The sequence below is a fragment of the Ruditapes philippinarum genome, unplaced genomic scaffold, assembly GCF_026571515.1.
Source record: "Ruditapes philippinarum isolate M1 unplaced genomic scaffold, ASM2657151v2 ctg1495_1_1_1_1, whole genome shotgun sequence".
Lineage (NCBI taxonomy): Eukaryota > Metazoa > Mollusca > Bivalvia > Venerida > Veneridae > Ruditapes > Ruditapes philippinarum.
The window spans coordinates 30,099-50,053 of NW_026862737.1; the positions used below are offsets into that span (position 1 = coordinate 30,099).

At 33.1% G+C, this 19,955-nt stretch overlaps 1 protein-coding gene across 1 annotated transcript in view; it reads right to left on the reverse strand.

Annotated features, from left to right (window-relative positions):
* The window catches only part of LOC132720039 (WD repeat-containing protein 90-like), a 34,335-nt gene that overhangs the window by 5,864 nt on the left and 8,516 nt on the right, over positions 1-19,955 (reverse strand). The window contains exons 10-35 of the mRNA XM_060704025.1: positions 17,789-17,899; positions 17,380-17,525; positions 16,658-16,715; positions 16,060-16,178; positions 15,352-15,513; positions 14,649-14,773; positions 13,783-13,970; positions 13,236-13,400; positions 12,325-12,464; positions 11,804-12,065; positions 11,331-11,495; positions 10,639-10,767; positions 10,036-10,163; positions 9,092-9,309; positions 8,368-8,474; positions 7,566-7,763; positions 6,456-6,558; positions 6,089-6,210; positions 5,321-5,477; positions 4,705-4,946; positions 3,817-3,967; positions 3,030-3,229; positions 2,523-2,612; positions 1,823-1,942; positions 1,094-1,298; positions 60-190 (exon numbers count right to left, since the gene is read on the reverse strand). Of these exons, the coding sequence (XP_060560008.1) occupies positions 60-190; positions 1,094-1,298; positions 1,823-1,942; positions 2,523-2,612; positions 3,030-3,229; positions 3,817-3,967; positions 4,705-4,946; positions 5,321-5,477; positions 6,089-6,210; positions 6,456-6,558; positions 7,566-7,763; positions 8,368-8,474; positions 9,092-9,309; positions 10,036-10,163; positions 10,639-10,767; positions 11,331-11,495; positions 11,804-12,065; positions 12,325-12,464; positions 13,236-13,400; positions 13,783-13,970; positions 14,649-14,773; positions 15,352-15,513; positions 16,060-16,178; positions 16,658-16,715; positions 17,380-17,525; positions 17,789-17,899 (3,942 nt within the window). The remainder of the gene's footprint in view (positions 1-59; positions 191-1,093; positions 1,299-1,822; positions 1,943-2,522; positions 2,613-3,029; positions 3,230-3,816; positions 3,968-4,704; positions 4,947-5,320; positions 5,478-6,088; positions 6,211-6,455; positions 6,559-7,565; positions 7,764-8,367; positions 8,475-9,091; positions 9,310-10,035; positions 10,164-10,638; positions 10,768-11,330; positions 11,496-11,803; positions 12,066-12,324; positions 12,465-13,235; positions 13,401-13,782; positions 13,971-14,648; positions 14,774-15,351; positions 15,514-16,059; positions 16,179-16,657; positions 16,716-17,379; positions 17,526-17,788; positions 17,900-19,955) is intronic.

Below are 19,955 nucleotides of genomic sequence, written 5' to 3' on the forward strand. Positions count from 1 at the left end.
CAAAGAAGTGTAGTTTGGAAGACTTGAGCAGCTGTTTTGTAAGTATAAAAGTATTGTACCTGTTTATTGGTAACATCTAGATTGGTTATCGGCGCCCCTTTATGATCACTGATCACCCTGACTGTCATACCTGTAGTGGGACTACTTACTGCTATCAAACCATCACTACCTCCAGATATTATCATTGTCCCTGATAACATATATAACAATATTTACATTTCTTTACTTCATTAGCTTCATTGAAAAAGTTAGAGAAATAAAAGATATGCTTTCTATGGAAAATATTCAGACAATTCTTATCTGTTTTCTTCAATTCCTTGACTCACTAACATTGTAAAGGTCACTAGTAAAAGAAAACCTCAGAATACACTCTGTGCATAATTTAAAACTCAAACAGGCACTCAAGTAGAACAATCAACATTCTATATGTAAGCTGGTTATTTTCCTCACATGAACAATTTCTTGAGTTCCCTTGCATGATTCCAGCCCACAGTAGTAAGGGGCAAATGATTTCAAGTCCTGTAAATCAAGCTTGGCCTTTTTCATGGTAGCAAATGATAGTGTCGAGGGCTTGGGAACATATTTAAGTGACAGTTACATGTCAGTCTTGATATAATCAGAAACTGTTGCTCTCAGTGAAATCAAACGTTACCACTTTCTTACAAACATACAAGTTTCTTTCTCTTTATTGTTACATAAAATATTTATTTTTTTGTCCCTAAACTAGATACTTACATTACTAAAATATATTTCAGTTTGAATGAGTTTAGGCTTACAATGACATACTAAATATTATAATAATGCATTTATATATGATATGACTGTCGTTATGAATGAATATTTGAGCCGCGTCACAACAAAACCAACATAATGGGTTTGCGACCAGCATGGATCCAGACCAGCCTGCGCATCCGCGCAGTCTGATCAGGATCCATGCTGTTCGCTTACAAAACCTATAACAAGTAGAGAAACTGATAGCGAACAGCATGGATCCTGATCAGACTGCGCGGATGCGCAGGCTTGTCTGGATCCATGCTGGTCGCAAACCCACTATGTTGGTTTTGTCGTGACGCGGCTCATTTTATCAACATACCATCAGATGAGAAGCTTATAGCAGTTACAGCTACAGCATGTGGATGCATCTTGAGAACCATTTCTACCTTGTTCACATCAAACATTCTAACTGTACCATCACTGTAACCAGCTACAATGTTGGGTAAATGATCTCGGCCCTGATGTGTGTCTGTAATTCCATTTTTCACAGACGTCATCGGAGCAAAGCTGACACAAGTACAGGACTGCAGAGATAATGTTGAAAATATTTATTTGATAAACAAAAGTAGTATTATATTTAGATCAAGCAGTTTGTGAAAACGTTTGATTTTTAATCATAGCTATATCTACTTAGCTTATAGACATCCAATGCACCATATTATTTCAGAAGGAGTAAAATTAATCAATAACTTGTCTTGAATTCGTATTCAATTTTTTTTTTAGTGGAGTTACCACAAATCCAGATATTAGAAAAGGTAGTATAAACAGTAACAGATTATCAATAAAACAGTAAAATCAAACTAGCAAGAAGAGACAAACATCTTTCCAATATTTTAAGCATAGTTTCATACAAGTATAGGGGTAGAGATCTTCTAGAAGTTAACTAGATATTTTTCTTTTCACTTTAAAGAATGGGAAATATTTTCCAGAATTTAAACAAACAAAGTGGTAAAAGAAGGTTTCAAGTTTAGCAACACGGGACAGCAAAATCTCCTTGATTTAAATGTGAAAATCAGATAACTATGCAAGAAAAACCATGACAACCTACCTGATCTTTAACTTGGAACTGTAGAGCTTGTTCTCTATCATTGATTGCCCACACTCGTAAACTACCATCGTCAGCACATGATGCTAGTAGCTCATTGTTACATAATGATAAACCATTTACCTAGTACATATAACACAAAACTTCTCATATTATACTAGTAAGTAAAATAAAACTGTACTTCAGCTGACAGCTTGAGATAACTGTTATTTGTAGAATGAGAAAAAAAATATTATGCAGTAAGGATTTAATAAGACCATAATATGTTTGTAAGAAACTATTTTTTGTAGCATTACTTACAATTTAAAACAGTAATGGGTTTAGACAACAATAGCTATTTTTTTATACCAAATATTTTATAAATTGAAAAAAGAAGATTTTATCATTGGTCAATTTCTTTATATTATTATGTTCCTTCAGTGAAAAGATACTAGATTATTCCAATTGTTTGATGAAATTGCATAACAAGTATTTTGGTCACCATCATTTCGCTGATACAATAAGTAGATTACAACATCCATCAATTCATTCTTAAATTACTAACTTTATTCATATATTCTGTTAAGTTTTCAATAGCAAGTTTCAAATGTTTTTTCTTACCTTGAAGTTCATTGACATCATAGAAAATTAACTTACTGCAAATTTATAGCTACTACATAAGCTCAAGTAAATTATTTTTTAAACAAAATGAATATTAATGTACCTTGTTCATATGGCTGGATACCAGCCTAATACTAGTTCTTTCTCCCCAGTTTATGTACCACAGGGTACCAGCTGATGTACCCACAATGCCCTGTAACAACAAAATAATTTTACATCACCATGAATATCCCGCAAATTTTTTTCATTAAACTGCATTGAAACTATTTTTTTATAACTTTATTCTACAATAATTTAAGACTTAAGAGTAAGCCCAAATAAGATTTAGTGTTATAATCAATTGAATCACTCAATCTACAGCAACCTAATAACCTTAGTGAAATGGAAACAACATTTCAGAAATCCGTAACATAGTAGACCTGGTAATAAATCAACAAATTTAATGTTTTCTTTATCTCATATCATGCCTTTACATATATACTCAATTTTCAAATCAATTAAATGCACAGTAAGTTATTTAACCAAGCCTAACACCAAAAGTTCAAAACAATAATTAACATATATCTGCAATCTAAGGAAAACATGTTTAACAACATGTACCATGACTTACCATATCCATGGCTTCATCAAATGCAGCAGATACAACAGCACCATCTACATTCATCTCATCTTCCATTGTTAGACCACCTGTACGTACATTATAATGTTCCCCTGGGAGCCTCATCTCCCCCACACCAACAACTGACCACACCCGTACATTCTTCCCCTCGCTACCAGTCAACAACAAGTTACCTCTGTTGATTATCACATCTGTAACATAAAAAAATGTATTATTTTTATTCCATTTCATCATGGGTTCAGAAAAGAGGATTTTTATTCCTTTTCACACCTGGAATATTATATAGGATGAAACATAAACCTTCAGTAAGGTATGGCTAAGTTGATTTATAAATTTACTTTGTTGGAAGCTATAAGCTTATTGAAAAACTCTCGAATCTGTTCCTGGAACCAACTAGTACTAAGCAATAAATGTTAAAGTTCTTGCTCAAGGACACAGCAGCTTGCCCTTGACGGGGTTTGAACCCATGCAGCCAGCAATTCTTATATTACTAGTCTGACGGGTTAACCACTGGGCCACTTGTTGTTACTTAATAAACTCCTAAATATTTCCATGTATACACCCTTATCTAACACAGTATTTCCATTATGTACAGAAAAAAAGGCTGTCAAAAGCAGGGCACTTAGAAATCATAGCCATAAAAATGACCAGACTGTAATAAATGTCCAAAATACATGTAAACATGTACATGTAGTTGTTTATAACTTCTAAAGGATTTCAGAATAAAATGATTACATCCCCATGTTATATAGTCAATAACCATTTACAAGAGGTTCACCTATTTCTGAGGTATCAGCCTCCCAGTGCATGAAACAGCTGTTATTGTTGGTATCCCATGCTGCCACTTTACCATTACTGGTTCCCGTATACAGAGTACTGTCCCCTGCATATACTATACATGTAAACTCAACACATTCCTTCTTCATGCCCTGAAATAACACAGCTTATATTACAGAATAAATCATTTACAGTCAAATTTTTATGCAAACTTGATAATGAGATGTTAACTATTCTTCACACATTTGATTATTTTACATACATTGTTACTTAAGATAAAAAAATTCAAATCCCTATATTATTTTTAAAGGACAAACTTCATCAAATCGAACACTGAAAATTCTACCAAATCTCAAAGAAAGAAGCTTTAAAGTTGTTCAAGGATTTACAGTTGCAATGCTTTGCAATCAAAATATGAAGGGCTCAAAAGGTAAATGTCAGTAGCTTCCAGAGTTTGAATTATAAGTAATTCAATTTTCTGCTTTGGTAATTTTGTAAAAGACACTCAAGTCAAGCCATTAATCTTCTATTAAAATTTCACTTGATTCACACACAGAATTTGGAATGTAAACAGGTCTAATCTAGAAATGGTGATATTGTTAACTATCTTTTTCTCATATGAAACTGTACTCCAAACAATCTAAAAATTTGAAACATAAGTTTATTTTCAATATTCCATAAGGCCATATAGCCCATGAGGATATACAATGCATTATATATGGCAAGTAAGACAGTATCTAGCATAAATGTACAAAACAATTTAAGGTTTACAAATAATTACATGTCTTCCTAATTAGTATATGACATCAGATATTCTTACCCAATTCCACTTGGGTATAATTTTAATTTTACAATGAGACATATAGACAAGAACTAAATGTGAACTTACAGATCCTTTAGCATAAAGCAGATCATCTGGTACTTCCCCTTCATGTACATTCAGGCAGATGTTTGATGTTGTCTCATCTAGTAACCAGAATAATACTGTACCATTCTGGCCTACAGAGGAGAACTCATTTACTGTATATGGATCCCAGCGTAGGTCATGTATAGGACTAGCTGCCTTAGATGTTGTCAGGATACAGTAATTATGTGTACTCCAGATAACAAGAGAGCAGTCTCTGTAGTCACCTGTATGTAGAAATTATCAATATTGATAGCTTTACCTTCAGTAAATTTCTTATTAACATTGTAATATCAAAGTTATGCAAGCTCTTGTAACACTTTCAAGTTTTATTTAGGAAATAGATATCAATTCTGAGTGCATTGTTGGAGAATAATACATGACTTGAGTTCAAATGTGGAACATAAACACAAAGACCGATAGGCTTGAGTAATTAATTACAAAGCATTTATTTAGCTATAAATACTCTGTATTTTTCTTGAAAAATATATAGTGAAATAAAATAAACAAACAGCGCATGCAAAAACAGTCTTAACAAGAACGAAACGTATTATTTCTTAAATCTCTAAAACATCTATTTATAGAAAATTTTCAATCTTACCAACTGAGACAAGGAATTTATCATCTCTGGAGTAAGCTAGACATACAATATCAAACTCATGATGTGATAGCACCTTCTTACACACCAGTGACTGTAGATCCCATATACATATCTGACTTCCTGATAGCTCAAAACTACCACTAGCTGATGCTAATGTCTGAAAATATATACAAAATCTCATTTTCCTCTATTTTTTTTTTGATTGAATTGAGTGAGGACTGAAGACAAGTTTCAACTAACAAGCTTAACTAGTGAAGAAAAACCTTAGAATCATAAATAATAATGTATATTCAATCACACAGTTACAAAAAGTAGCTTGCCACATGTTTTATAGCTTTGTCCATTTTATAATCTGGACAAAACCATTCACTATTTTTCGGAACAATTCTAGTACAGTACTAGATGAATAATCAACAGTGCAGACCATGATCAGTTGACACAGTATACTAGCTGATCTTGGTCTGCACTGGTTGAAGCAGTAGATTCAATTGTCATCCAGCAGTGTATAGGTTTATCAGTGTTATTGTATCATTCTAATGCTCAGAACTCCTGTGATCATATCAAGGGTTTATAGTTGCACTTTAACATACTTGTGTGTGTGTCCCTCTGTCTCAACTTTGTAATCTAAACTTTAACTTGACCACTAAATGAGATAGAAGTTTATGTTATACTTAGAGGTCAAATATGATATTATTTTTTATATTGATAATGTTTGTAACCCCTATGGGTAAAGTCTTAGATTAAATGAACATAACATTAAGCTCATACCTGACAATCATTTTGTAATGCTAGAGTTGATATTTCCTCAACATGTCCTGTTAAATGTTTCTGTGAACTGTTATTCAGATCTTCTATGATGATAGTGTTGCCAGTTGTATACACAAACAGTCCTGTAAAAAAACAGCCATAGAATATAGGTTCTTTATAAAAAGAATTCTTTATAAATACACAAATGTATAAGTTTCAAAATACTTATAGTTATTTTCAAATACTTCAAACTCATCTAGACTACATGAAAATATCAATTACATTTCTCATGAACACTTGAAAAGCTGCACAAAATATATTATTTCTTCCCTTTTAAGTTGGCAGGACAAGATATGAAGTAAGGTAAGGAAGCAAATAGTGATCTTACCAGTATCCGGATGCCAGACCATGTTATTTCTAGCGTTACCATTATAACCTATGACAGACTTTAATTTTATACCAGCTTGATTAGGTGGTGCTGTATATCTTCTCTGAAATATATAATTATTTGGTTTACTTTTCAGGCACACCAGTCATTATTGTATCATAACTATTGAAGACAGGAGTGACCTCATGGTTTAAGTGTCATTTTTTCAACACAAGAATTGTAAGTTCGAGTCCTTATAGGTCACAACCATAGTTACTTCCAGATAGTGGACTCTGAGAGGTTTAAATCAATAAGCTTTTTAAAGTGACACTATGCTCAAATTTTCAAAGTCAAATTGAGCTGAATAGACATTTTATTTCAAAAGATTGAATATTAAAATGGTGTTTGACCAACAGTTTATTTGGGTAAATGTTTAAAATAAAATTTAAAATCTGCCTAAAATATAAAAAGACTGCCCCACTCTTTTATTAAACTAAACGTTTCAGGTAATTCTAATTGATATTTACAGAAATTCCGTTTCAATCCGTTGGTTATTTATTGTTAATATGAGGTAAATTATTAAATCAAAAGGAATTATGGCTATATTAGATCTTATTTTGACTTTCACCTGTTCACTCACTGTATACCCTTGAATGAGCATAATGTCACTTTAAATTAATACGGTTTAAACTAAAGCATACTTTTTACGACATAGGTAAAAGGAAGTATTTGTCAGGCACTAGACTGATCACGTATTGGTCTGTTGACTCTTTGGCAGAAATTTCTAATTTAGTAGAGGAGGAAAGTTAGGACTTTGTTTGAACCATCCATTGTTGACTATTATAATAGTGTCATATGAGAAAATATTGCTAGGCAACTGATAGAGCTCAAAATTATAATTCCTAAATGCTTAACCACCTCTTCCCTAATTAACTATCAATTTACTATTATCTTCTTTTTTGCTTTGATTTAGTCATATCTATCTTACTTAAATCAAACATCTTTTTTTATCATTTAACATGTGAACAACTGCATATATAGTTTTCATTACAAGGCTTACTAAACTAGTCCTACAATTTCAATGAATTGTAACAGTCTAATGTTGATATCTAGGCATGATTAACAACATACCTGTGCCATCGCATGTGTTTTCTCTCGTTGAACAAAATGTTTAAATGCCCCTGGTTTAGTGACTTTGGTCTCCTCGTGTTTCTGTCTCGGTGTCATACCCATGGGTGCTGCATGTCTACACGGCATCCTGGCTGGGCTGGTATGTCGGATAAACTGTTGACCATACTGGCCGTTGACCAGAGTTTCACTCTCAGTATCCTTCAAATGATAAGCAGGGAAAAGAAGTGACACCCATAAATAGTATATCTTCACACACTATACTCAGAAAGTCAACACTATACAGACTTCTTTCGGTAAGTGCACTATTCTTCAACATAGGAATTAGATTGAACATACCAGTAATTCACCACAATATAAGAGTTTTTTCTTTCACGATGCACACCTCCAAAAATTACAATTAAGTGAAATATTTCAGTTTGTCACAAATGAAAGTGTTGCAGCTTTTTTAAATATGACTGTCTTTTACATTTTACCACCATATTTTTTATATTACTAATACATGTGCATTAAAAAGAAATGGGGTAGGTTTTTTTTCATATTTTGACCAATTTAAAGGTTTCTGCCTTACTAAAGTTAGGCTAACTAATATCACTGTATGTGTAAACATGACAATTATTTTACTACCTGGAACATTGGAAATTTTCAGATTAGCATGAAACACATTTTAGGCTTCCTGACTTTTAATGACAACTCATATAACATAATCATGTCAAACATTTCATAAAGAACTTCTATTATGGTTAATGATAAACAAGGGATATTGCTACAATTAAATGGAAAGGGGAAACAAATTAAAACATACTGGTTCTAATTCATCATCATCAGAATGGTTGTGGGTAACTCTATCTTCAAGTCTAGGTGCTCTTGCCAACACAGGTTCCTTCTCTGAACTTACTGACTCTAAATCATCTAGAAATATAAAGTTACACTTCCTTCTACATTCCTAATATATATGCTGTTACAGAACCAGATTACAGATTTTTATGACAGTACCTCTTATGATGTGAATAAAAACATTTAATTGATCTTCGATTGTTTTGTCTATAAATTTTGTAAAATATTTTACACAAATTTCTATGGATAAATTATTGTATACCATTAACTGGACATCAATTAAATGTCACTATACCTATTACATTTTACTTATTACTTAATCAGCAACAATTTTTTGAGCTATGGAAAGCTATTCGACTCAAGAGGCATCAGCGCCCAGATAACAGAAGAAAGGTTTTATGCAATAAGTTACATGTTTTCTATCTCTTACTCATTTCTTTATGTAAGTAAACAACAATTACTATTCATCAATTACTATATAAGGTTTAACACAGAAAATATCAGAAAATATAGTCTTTTCCTTTATTTGGCATCAGACTACTCATAAATTTGAGCCAATTTAGCTATTTATGGTTTAACCAATTAAGTATTCTTAAAATTGCTGATTTTTATGTAAAACTGCCAAATTAATGGGACTATGATCACCTTATGTACATATAAATCACATGTATCATTTATCACAGTCATCTTACCATCGAACGGAAATTTTCTGATAGAGCTAAGATCTCCTATTCTACCAGGAGAGTCTTCTCTTGCAGGCCTAGGTGGTGTACGGCGTGGCATGTCAAGGAAGGACTCTCCCAGACTGTCTCGGCTAGGGCTACGAGTGCTAGGGTTACTTCTAAATGAAACTGCAGTGGGTTTGTCTGTGTGTCCAGTGAGATAGTCTTTTTCTCTATATTCACGTCCCCTGAAATATTAACAATAAATTTATGAAATTTTTCATCATGCATGTTTCTTTTATCTATAACATGGCTCATTATACAACAGATAGCCCTGAGGTTAAAGCTAAACGAGGGTTCATACGTCCCTTCAGACACTTTTTTTTAACATGAAAATTGAAAAAATATTAATCACATTATTTAAAATCTATAAACATTTCAGCCATGCCTTTGTAAATTCAGTAAATTTTTCTGATTATGATATTCAAGGGACCACCAAATTTGTTATATCCAATAGGCAACCATTTAGAAAATAAGAGTTTAGATCGTGGAAACAGCATCGTTATAAGCAGTATATTTGTTATATGTGAATATTACTGTAGAACGATTACATGTTGCTCTCTGACAATTTAATAATTAATCCTAAGTATCATTTTGGTTGAATTTCTTTTATACTTATATTATTGTTATTTGGCCAGCATTCACCTAAGGTGTCGTTTTGTGTATTTTTTCATGCAAGCAACCTATGAAGAACCATGCATCATCTGACAGCACTTTTATATGTACAAGCTTCATAATACAATACAGTAGTGATGTTTCAAAAAGATGATAGTGACAGTCACAGACAAGTTTATCTTATAGGTACAAGGAACAACATTGGATATCATACTATTTAGGTGTAATAAATTGCAGTTTCTATTTCTCCTGTGTTACATCATAATCTAAAAGTTTCCCTTATATCAATATAAACTTACTCGGAGGGTGAAGAAGGTCTATAGGCCAGGAAGTCCCACAAATACAGAGCTTCTCCAACACTTAACAAGTTCTTACTGTCTGGTGTAAATATAATCCTTGACACATTCTCTGAATGACCAATAAATACCTGCAATAAATTCAAACAATTAACTGCCAAACACAGTGAAAGAATGACGGATTACTAAGGTTTATTACTGGTACAGTCTTTCTTATTTATTTTGTTTTAAGAAGTGACAGAAAGAAATTCAATTTTATCCAAACATTTTTTGGGACACAATCAGGCACCTGGTTAAAACATTACCTTTCCAAAAGCCAACCCAATAGCTTCACACTTAAGAATTTGGTCCGTTTCGGGAACAACAAAGAAAAAACATTTATCATGAGGCCTTTTGAATATACCACAGACAAAAACTGCAGTTTATTTCTCTTCATGTGTTGTGAAAACATACATTATTTCTATCATCATATCAAAAATAGAATATATTTCTAAAATTAATTGATGTAATAAACTGTCCTTATCATGATTCCCTCCCTTTGCTGACAATTTCATTATCAATGTTATAAATTATTAGATATACATTAAACATGATAAGATTTTTTACCTGAAAATTAATATCTAATCTCATATTATAATCCCATACTTTGATCACCTTGTCACCTCCTGTTGCTAGATAATTACCATTATCTGTTAGAGCTATAGAGGAACAACCATTCTTGTGTATATGGTCCACCTAGTAATACATATAAATACAAAAAATAATATAACCTTACACCTAGAACCTTATTACATAGATCGTTTTGTACAGTATTACTTGTTCGTGCCTGAAATAATGCATGGGAGGGCACCTAAGGTCTTCCTCCACCAGTAAAGCTGGAACGTCGCGATATGACCTATACTGTGTCGATGTGACCTAAAACCCAACAGTATTACTGAATAATGTTTTGTACAGTATTACTGAATTACATATCATATAGAATTTTAATCATCTCTAAGGCAAAAGAAATGAATAATATATTCTTTGAACACAAACCAACTGTTTTGTTTTAGGAATATTTATATTTGCCATTTTTTCTCATTTTGTGAAGTAATCTTGCTATGTATTCCTTGAGAATAAACTATAAACATAGTCACAAAGACAGCTGTATTCTGGGTTGACCTGGTATTTCTTTTATTGAGATACAAGGCACGCTCCAGTTTAACAATACCACACCTTACTTTCTGAAAATTGGCTTCAGTAGTATGTTTTTTTTCTTCTGATTTATATATAGATAACCAAACACATATGTTTCATACCTCGGACAGAATCCTGCCAGTTTTGGCCTCAAACTTGAGTAGTTTATTGTTTCCTGTAACAACCAGAAGATGGCTGACTTTGATGGGTGAATAGTATATCTTCGCTGCCGTGTCTATCCGAGATTTACCTCCCTGTCCTATACTAGATACATCTATCCTCATTGTCTAAATGTACAGGAATAATTCATATAGCATTTCAAATTGATCCAGAAATATAGAATAATTGTAGCAATAGTTCTTTATTAAAATGTTCTTTATTAAAATGTCTATAAGATTATTTTGCATTGCACTATTTGCATTTTACTGTTTTGGAAAAAACAAAGAATCTACAAATTTTAGAACCCACAAAAATGTACTTTTGGCAAAACCAAGAATCTAATGCCCACAAACTTTAATAAATTCACATTTAAATCCTTAAAAAAACACAATAAAACTGTTTGTTATTCATTGTTACTATCAGAGAGTCTACTCACCTCATCTAATGATTTAGAGTCTACAATGGTCACTGTGTATTCTGACGGTCCTATAAATGCCACACGACGTCCATCAGGACTTACAGCCAGGGCGTCAGGACAATATCTTTCTCCCCTAGCAACTGTGTTACCAAGGAGACGTAACAACGGATAACCTTCCGATGTGGCATCATACATGGCTAGTGAGCCCAGTGAGCATGAACTATACAGGAAGTCACCGTTAGGATTAAATGAGAGACCAGTTACCTTGCCCCGATGTTGTCTGTAAATATTTTAATAAACATGTAAAACAAAAACATACAATGAAATCTCAATAACTTGATTTTCATATTATTCATAATTTTTGGTAACTTTAGCTTAAGATAACATTCTTATAATTTAAAGTCTGGCTTCAATCTAATTTTCACAACCATGATTTCTTGACTATTTATGAAGAAATCCATTTTACATTTTACTAACACATGTATCATTGTATCACTATTATATAAGACATACAAATTAACAAAACTAAATATTCATACTTGTGTTCTGCTAGCAGGCTGGTTGTCTGAACATTAAACACTCGTACAACTCCACTTTCAAACCCACATGCGAATATCTGCCGTGACGGGTGATAACTGATGGTACATGGACATTCATTCGGTGCACTGAAGTCATACAACTGAAATAAAAATCATTGCAAATATAAAACAAAAATATACAGATGTCAGAATAAAGTTTAAAAAGTTCAAACATTCATACTGCAATGAAAATACTTCATTAGTTGATTAATTACATCTAAAAATTTCTGTTCCACAAAAAAAACTTGCTGAACATGGATAAAGTAAAGGTAAATGAAATGAGCCGTGTCACGACAAAACCAACATAATGGGTTTGCGACCAGCATGGATTCAGACCAGCATGCGCATCCACGCAGTCTGATGGATGGATCCTGATCAGACTGCACTGATGCGCAGGCTGGTCTGGATCCATGCTGGTCGCAAAACCCATTATGTTGGTATTGTCATGGCGCGGCTCAAATGCTATATCCCTCCCTACCAATTGGAAAAATTCAGAAGCTCATATTTTCATTGTATTATTTGTTATATGTTCACACCTTTACTCTAAAAGTCATATGAGGAATTTTCCAGCTTCACTGGTGGAGGAAGACCTCAAATGCTCCTTCATACATTATTCAGGCACAAGCAGGCACTGGAGTAGAACCATCAACCAAACATAAGTAAGCTCGCTGGACATCTTCCTATTGTGAAAGAAGTCCAAAAGTCCCTGACAGGATTCAAACCAACAGCAGTGAGAGGAAAGTATTTTGAACTTGGAACCATTAACCTCTCAGCCATTTTTTCCTTGTATTTTCGACAAATACTACCACTATATCCCTGAAGGGGTCTTCAACTATGTGGTGTAAACTGAACAAGTTGACTTGGAAACATACCTGTTGTAAAGATTCAGAATCCCACACTCTGATTGTGTTGTCCTCGGACACTGTAGCAATATGTTTCCTGTAGGGATCTACAGCTACACTCCGTATACTACCTGTATGTGAACGCATTAATGTTGTATATCCACGAGATGTTATATCTAACATTCCTAGATTTCCCTAAAATACCAATAATAAATTTCTACTACTATAGTGTAATTATTAATGAAATAAAAATATGTTAATCAATATAATCTTCAAACATTTACTTGTACATTACACATGTAGTTCTATTATTAGGATATACAATTCTTCCCTATGTGTCTATATAACTACCTGAAATGAACTCAACAAAAAATTCAAGGATTTAGGATTTTAGGAAAGGTATCAGTATCAACAAAAGTGGGGGAAAAAGTCATGCAGTTAAGCATGTAACTGGGTAAACTTTTTTTTCAAAAACAAATATTTACTTTTAATTAAATTTTGTTCAGTACTTTTTGTATTGATATAAACTGTCACAATTATTTATTTGCAACATGTCCTTTCACAAACATCTACAAACCTGTGCAGTACCAGCCAGAATCTTCAAACCATCAGAGGAGAAATCTACAGCAGTGACTGATCCCTCGTGCTCCGCCTCTAGGTATACATGGGCAAAATCTAGAGGCCACAGTCTCATAAAGCCGTCATCAGATCCCGTTACACAGAATGTCTCATTGATTGACATACAGTTGATGGCAATACCTGGACCTGATAATACATGTAGTTCTTATCTATTACATTCATAAGTCACAAAGAAGATAATGCATTTAGATCTTATCTGTTACTGTATATAACACTTTGAAACTAGCATGTTTTTTAGGTCAGTTCACACAATAACTTCTTTCTTTAACATAGTTGTTTTTGTTTTTGTCAAAATGACACATGCATATTCATATAGCAATTTTACAGTTTTACTAGTGGAAAAATGATAAATTAACCCACTTATATTCATTAGTCAATGCTGGGGCATTTTTATTGAACTTCTCATATTCCTCAACCTAACTAGATAACTTACTTACAAATTATTACTCTTCTTTTTTTAAATCCAACTCGCACTGTTAAGGGGCAAGTAGAACAAAGGAAGCAATATACAATTCTCCAGTATGGATTAATTACTATTTGTCAGTATTTCAATTACATACTAGAAGGTAATTAACAAACCAGTGTGTCTTTATCCTATATTAGGAATAGTTTTTTTATTTTACTATGTTTCTAAACATAGTGTGTGTAAACAGTAGTCTGGCACTTATAGCATAGCGTAACATATAGTGATAAAAATCATTGCAGAAAATCATGAGTGAAGTCTAGGACTTGGACTCAAAGGTGCATAGACCTAGCTATGTTATGACAGAGCAGTGTTTAACTCTATTTCAACATTGAACATACCTGATCTAAATGTCTGTTTATCTTTGTCTGATCTTGCCTCATTTGGTAACAGTCTTCTTACATGTTGTACACAAACTTTCTTAATGTCTATCTCAAATATATGACCAGATCTGCTGCAGGCATACCTGTAACATAAATTAATAATATATTTTATTCCAGCAAAATTACTGATTTAATATTCATTGCTTTGTTTTGGTATTTTTTGCTTTTGTTTTATTTTTGTCTTTAAGATTAACTACCCTCTGGTTGAAACTATTATTTAAAGACTAACTTCCCTCTGGTTGAAACTAGAAATTCTGGTTGAAACTAGAAATTCTGGTTGAAACTTGAAATATTGAGTGACTATAACTGAAGTGATATAATTTACAGTCTCGTATATTACTAACATGTTCAATATCAATCAAGTTCCAATTATCATAATACCAGTCTAGTATTATAATTCTTTAATTCCAGATGAAAGTTTGAAAATTAATCAACGTTGAGCCAGGGATCTCGTTTCTGAGCTGGCAGACCGATCTCAAAATGTTTAAAACCTCGGGACCTGGTCTTTTTTTAAATGCAGGCTTTATACCTGAAATTCCTGAAGTTTTATAATAAAATTCTACAATATGGAAAATATTGACGTATATTCTTTTTCGTGGACTCATTTTTTAAAGTTATAATGCTTATCCTAGTTTATAGTTATAGATATATTTATACATACACAATCCTGTCAGCAGGATCTTTGTTTGTATGGTACCCAGCTTCAAATGCCACATCAGTTAACTCCATATTGTGGTACTCTCCTAGATTGACAGGTGCTGACCTTAATGACCCCTCCTTCACTCTCCATAACCGTATATTGTCACGCCCACATGATACCATTCTACAAAAAAATAAATTTAAATTGGTCATATGAATTTCTTAATTATACATATTGTAACTGATAAAACATACATATCAGCCTGCTAAAATACTTCAAAATGAAATAATAATATGCCAGCAGATGCTTAAAGTATTACTTTTTATTATAAATATTACAAAAGGACCACAAAACAGATAGTGAAGGATCAATTGTCCCTAGTTACATAAATAAGAAATCATGACTGCATAACAAAAACCATTTTGAAATTGTTTTGTTTTATTTAGATTAAGAAGCATCCATAAACTCAAAATGTACACTTGTTTTGTCTTGTTTTGAATAACACCAGCACTGTCATATGATTGACTTGAAAGTTTTCCGCTACTGGTGAAGGCAGACTTCAGGTGACCCTATGTACCCCATTTCAGGAACAATGAAGCATATGAGTAGAACCACCGACAAGAAATCTTACAGGCTCTCCTGAATCTTTTCAATCTGAGTGACGGGAGGCCCAAGTCTCTTAACACTTAGCTTACCGAGGGCCTGAAGAGGAGAGTCTGTATACATTACCTAGTATCATCAAATGCTGCCACTCTCATCCTGCAGATATCAACATCCGAGTGTGCCTTGGCCATTACAGTGACCTCCCTTGTTTTGCTAACTTTACTGGTGTTCCATATCACTACCATCTGGTATAGAAATAATAATACAATTTTGATAACACAACATACTGCTGAGTAAAATAGCTGACCTTTTATGAAAAAAAAAAAGAATATGGGAGATGTATCACAAGTGACCATTTCTCTCTGAAGCATTAAATTATACTATAGTTGAAATGGTTTTTACAAGTTGTCAGGACAAATTGTGCCTATCTTTTCCAGGTAGAAACACAAAACTTTCAACTTTTTTATTTTCTCTAATATGAAAATGGCTGTTGCTTTGCCCAATGTCATTGATTTGATAGAAAATGATGCAATATCTTAGTAGTGGATAATAAAACTAACATTGAAAGGAGCATGATCTTAGATGAATTTTCTAAGCAGTATCAAATTTAAACAAGGAAATAACCCTTAAATATTCATTATTTTTCTACTTTGGTAATACTAAACAGGCAAGTAAATAAGCTCTTATGTTTTCTGTAAATAATAAATTATATGCATATTCTTACATTTTTTCCATGGCTGTCTTTCCCAACACCACATAAAATAGTACCTTTGTGTGAAAAACTGAAAAGTCAGGTAAAGATGTACATATATAACAATCACAAAAAAATATACATGTAGGACATATAAAAGAAGTAAAATATGTATTTCATTAACATCCTTTTCAAGTGTACTGTTATCAAAATAAAGTATTTAAAGAAAGGAAAATCATAATAATTATCATATTTGAATAAACATTTACAGAAACAAATTGTTTATTGGGTTTCTAAGTCTTATGACACCTGCATCTTTTCATACTTCAAGTGTAAATGAGCATGTCAGATGCCTCAATGCAGAATTTTTTTTTTTTGGGGGGGGGGGGGGGCTCAAGCTGATACCCAAAAAAAACCAACTTACTTTTAACTTAGCTTCATTGCTGCTTCATTTATAAGAATTTAAAATCTGTGGAAGGATTGGAACACAGAGTGATGTTGGACATGCCTATCCATTAGGTGATAAAGAACTGATCTAAAGCACAACACATCTTTGACTCTTACCATTTATATTTTATAAAGAATATTAAGTTATTTCCACTATTGCTTAATCAATGAAAAATTTAGAAACAATCTTGCAAACAGCAAGCCTTTACTTGTACAGAAAAGCTGTTGAATACATAACTTCAGAAAAATGGCTTAATTATTTACAATATTCTAACAACTATTAAGAACAATGATGTTCGGCAGTTTACCTTAAGCATGACAATGAGTGGGAGTGTGTTTTACACAGGGCGAGACATTCACCAGTCAACATTTTCCAGATTCTCACCACACTTAGTGGACCTGTCTGTCCACTGGCTAATAACTCAGAGTTGCTGGTCATTGAAATTGCTGAAACCTGTCGGATAATAATGAAATATACAGGTACATAAATAAGCATATGCATTTCTATTGCAAGATTATCCTTAGTGTTTCTCCTATAGATTGTAAAATAAAGGTTTTATGAAAATCCAAAAAAACAAATTTACACCTCACAATAAGCTTTCAAATGCAAGTGATTTTCATGGGTTTAAGTTAAACTTTGTCTTCTCAGAATATATTTACTGACATGTGATATTTAGCTAGTGGTTTATAGTGAATAGAAACCTGTGATATACTAACCTTGTCGGTATGACCTATAAAGAATCTCTGATGACCATTGGATATCTTCATGGCTACAACAACAGCATGGCAAGGATATACTAAACAATGTCCATCTTCTGTCCATAATGCCTGAAATATTGTTATAGTTATTAGAACAGTACAGAAATGATAAATTGACAGGTCATTGCAGGCAACAAAATGATCTGGTTCTTATAATCTGTCTGTTCACAGAATATCTTCATAGAAATCTGTATACATTGTACGTTCAGATTTTCATATTGCCTATGACTCATATGTATGTAATAATGTCCTAGGATGGAATAGTTTTGTACAAAGTAAATACTAGATAAACTTCATAATTTTTCCTCAAGAACATGTCTGAACAAGCATTTGATAGTATTGCGGGCAATACAGTAGTCCCCTACCGGTCCCTCAAAAAGTTCTTTAATTGTCATACACTCCTGTGTATTGCCATTTATAATGAATTTGAGGATGAAGTCTGTATTTGAAAATATCGACCACAAAACATAATAAAATAAGTTTGTCTATATCACAGTAATGTGTTAAGTTTCCATGCTTAGTAAGGAAATTATGTTTATACAACCTTGTCATATTATTACGATGTGTGATTTTAAAGTAAATCCTATAAGGAATGAAGAAGTTGGAGTGAAAATACCAGTTTCTCGAAAAAAATCTAAGTTCAAGGGGACATAATTCTGGAAATAGTCTTGCTAGAGTATTTAACCTTCTCAAAAAATGTTGAGTGATAATAAGAAACATATATATGAAGTTTGAAGTAGATACATTAGGAAATAAAGAAGTTATTTAAAAAAAGACAACATTTTTTCCCCTAAAAAATCTAAGTTCAAGGGAGGTAATACTGATATTTTTTGTGCTAGAGTTATAAACCTTGTCACATATGATGTGGTTAATGACCAGAAACTTATATTTAAAGTTTGAAGTAAACACCTTAAGAAATGAAGAACATATAGTGAAAAATCTGAAAAATTTAAATCAGAAATCTTGAAATTCAGGCTATTTGTTGCCATAGCAACCAGAATTTTCAACATAAGAAGAAAAGAAAAAGATGTGCATAACCTCCAGACTGCCATCTACCCATATTTCAAGTTTCATAAAAATATTTTCAGTACTTTTTGAGTTATCACTGGATCCAGTTTATGTGTTAAATTTGCCATATTTTCAGACTATTTGTTGCCATAGCAACCAGAATTTTCAACATAGGAAGAAAAAAAAAAGACGTGCATAATCTCCATACTGCCATCTATCCATATATCAAGTTTCATAAAAATATTTTCAGTACTTTTTGCGTTATCGCGGGATCCAGTTTTGTGGACGGACGGACTGACGGACTGACAGACAGACAGACAGACGGACAGACGGACAGACAGACAGACAGACGGAGGGTAAACCTAAAGTCCCCTCCGATTAAACCGGTAGGGGACTAACTACTATTAATCTTACAGCATAGTTCATACAATGACTTTGAAGCATCAATGGCAAGAAAGTTCTTACATGTCCCTCTAGTTTTCAACATGCATTTAAGACATCTTGATGAAAGCACTTAATATCCCTGTTCAGATTCAGACTAACAACAGTAAGGGGCAGCTTAGACTAATAACAGTAAGGGGCAGGTTAGACTAGCAACAGTAAGGGGCAGCTTAGACTAATAACAGTAAGGGGCAGGTTAGACTAATAAAAGTAAGGGGCAGGTAAGACTAACAACAGTAAGGGGCAGGTTAGACTAACAACAGTAAGGGGCAGGTCAGACTAACAACAGTAAGGGGCAGGTTAGACTAACAACAGTAAGGGGCAGGTTAGGCTAACAGCAGTAAGGGGCAAGTTAGACGGCAAGAAAGACTAACAACAGTAAGGGGCAGGTTAGACTAACAACAGTAAGAGACAGGTTAGACTAACAACAGTAAGGGACAGGTTAGACTAACAACAGCAAGGGGCAGGTTAGATTAACAACAGAAAGCGGCAGGTTAGACTAACAACAGTAAGCGGCAGGATGGATGGAATCATCCTTAACCACTAGGCCAATGAGGTTCTCTTGTGTTAAATAGAACTGTCAAAAAGATGTTTTTCAGCTTTCATGGTAAAAGTAGTCCCAAGCAGCCTCTCTATAGCTTCATCACAATGGTTTAAAACATCAATTGTTCAATGA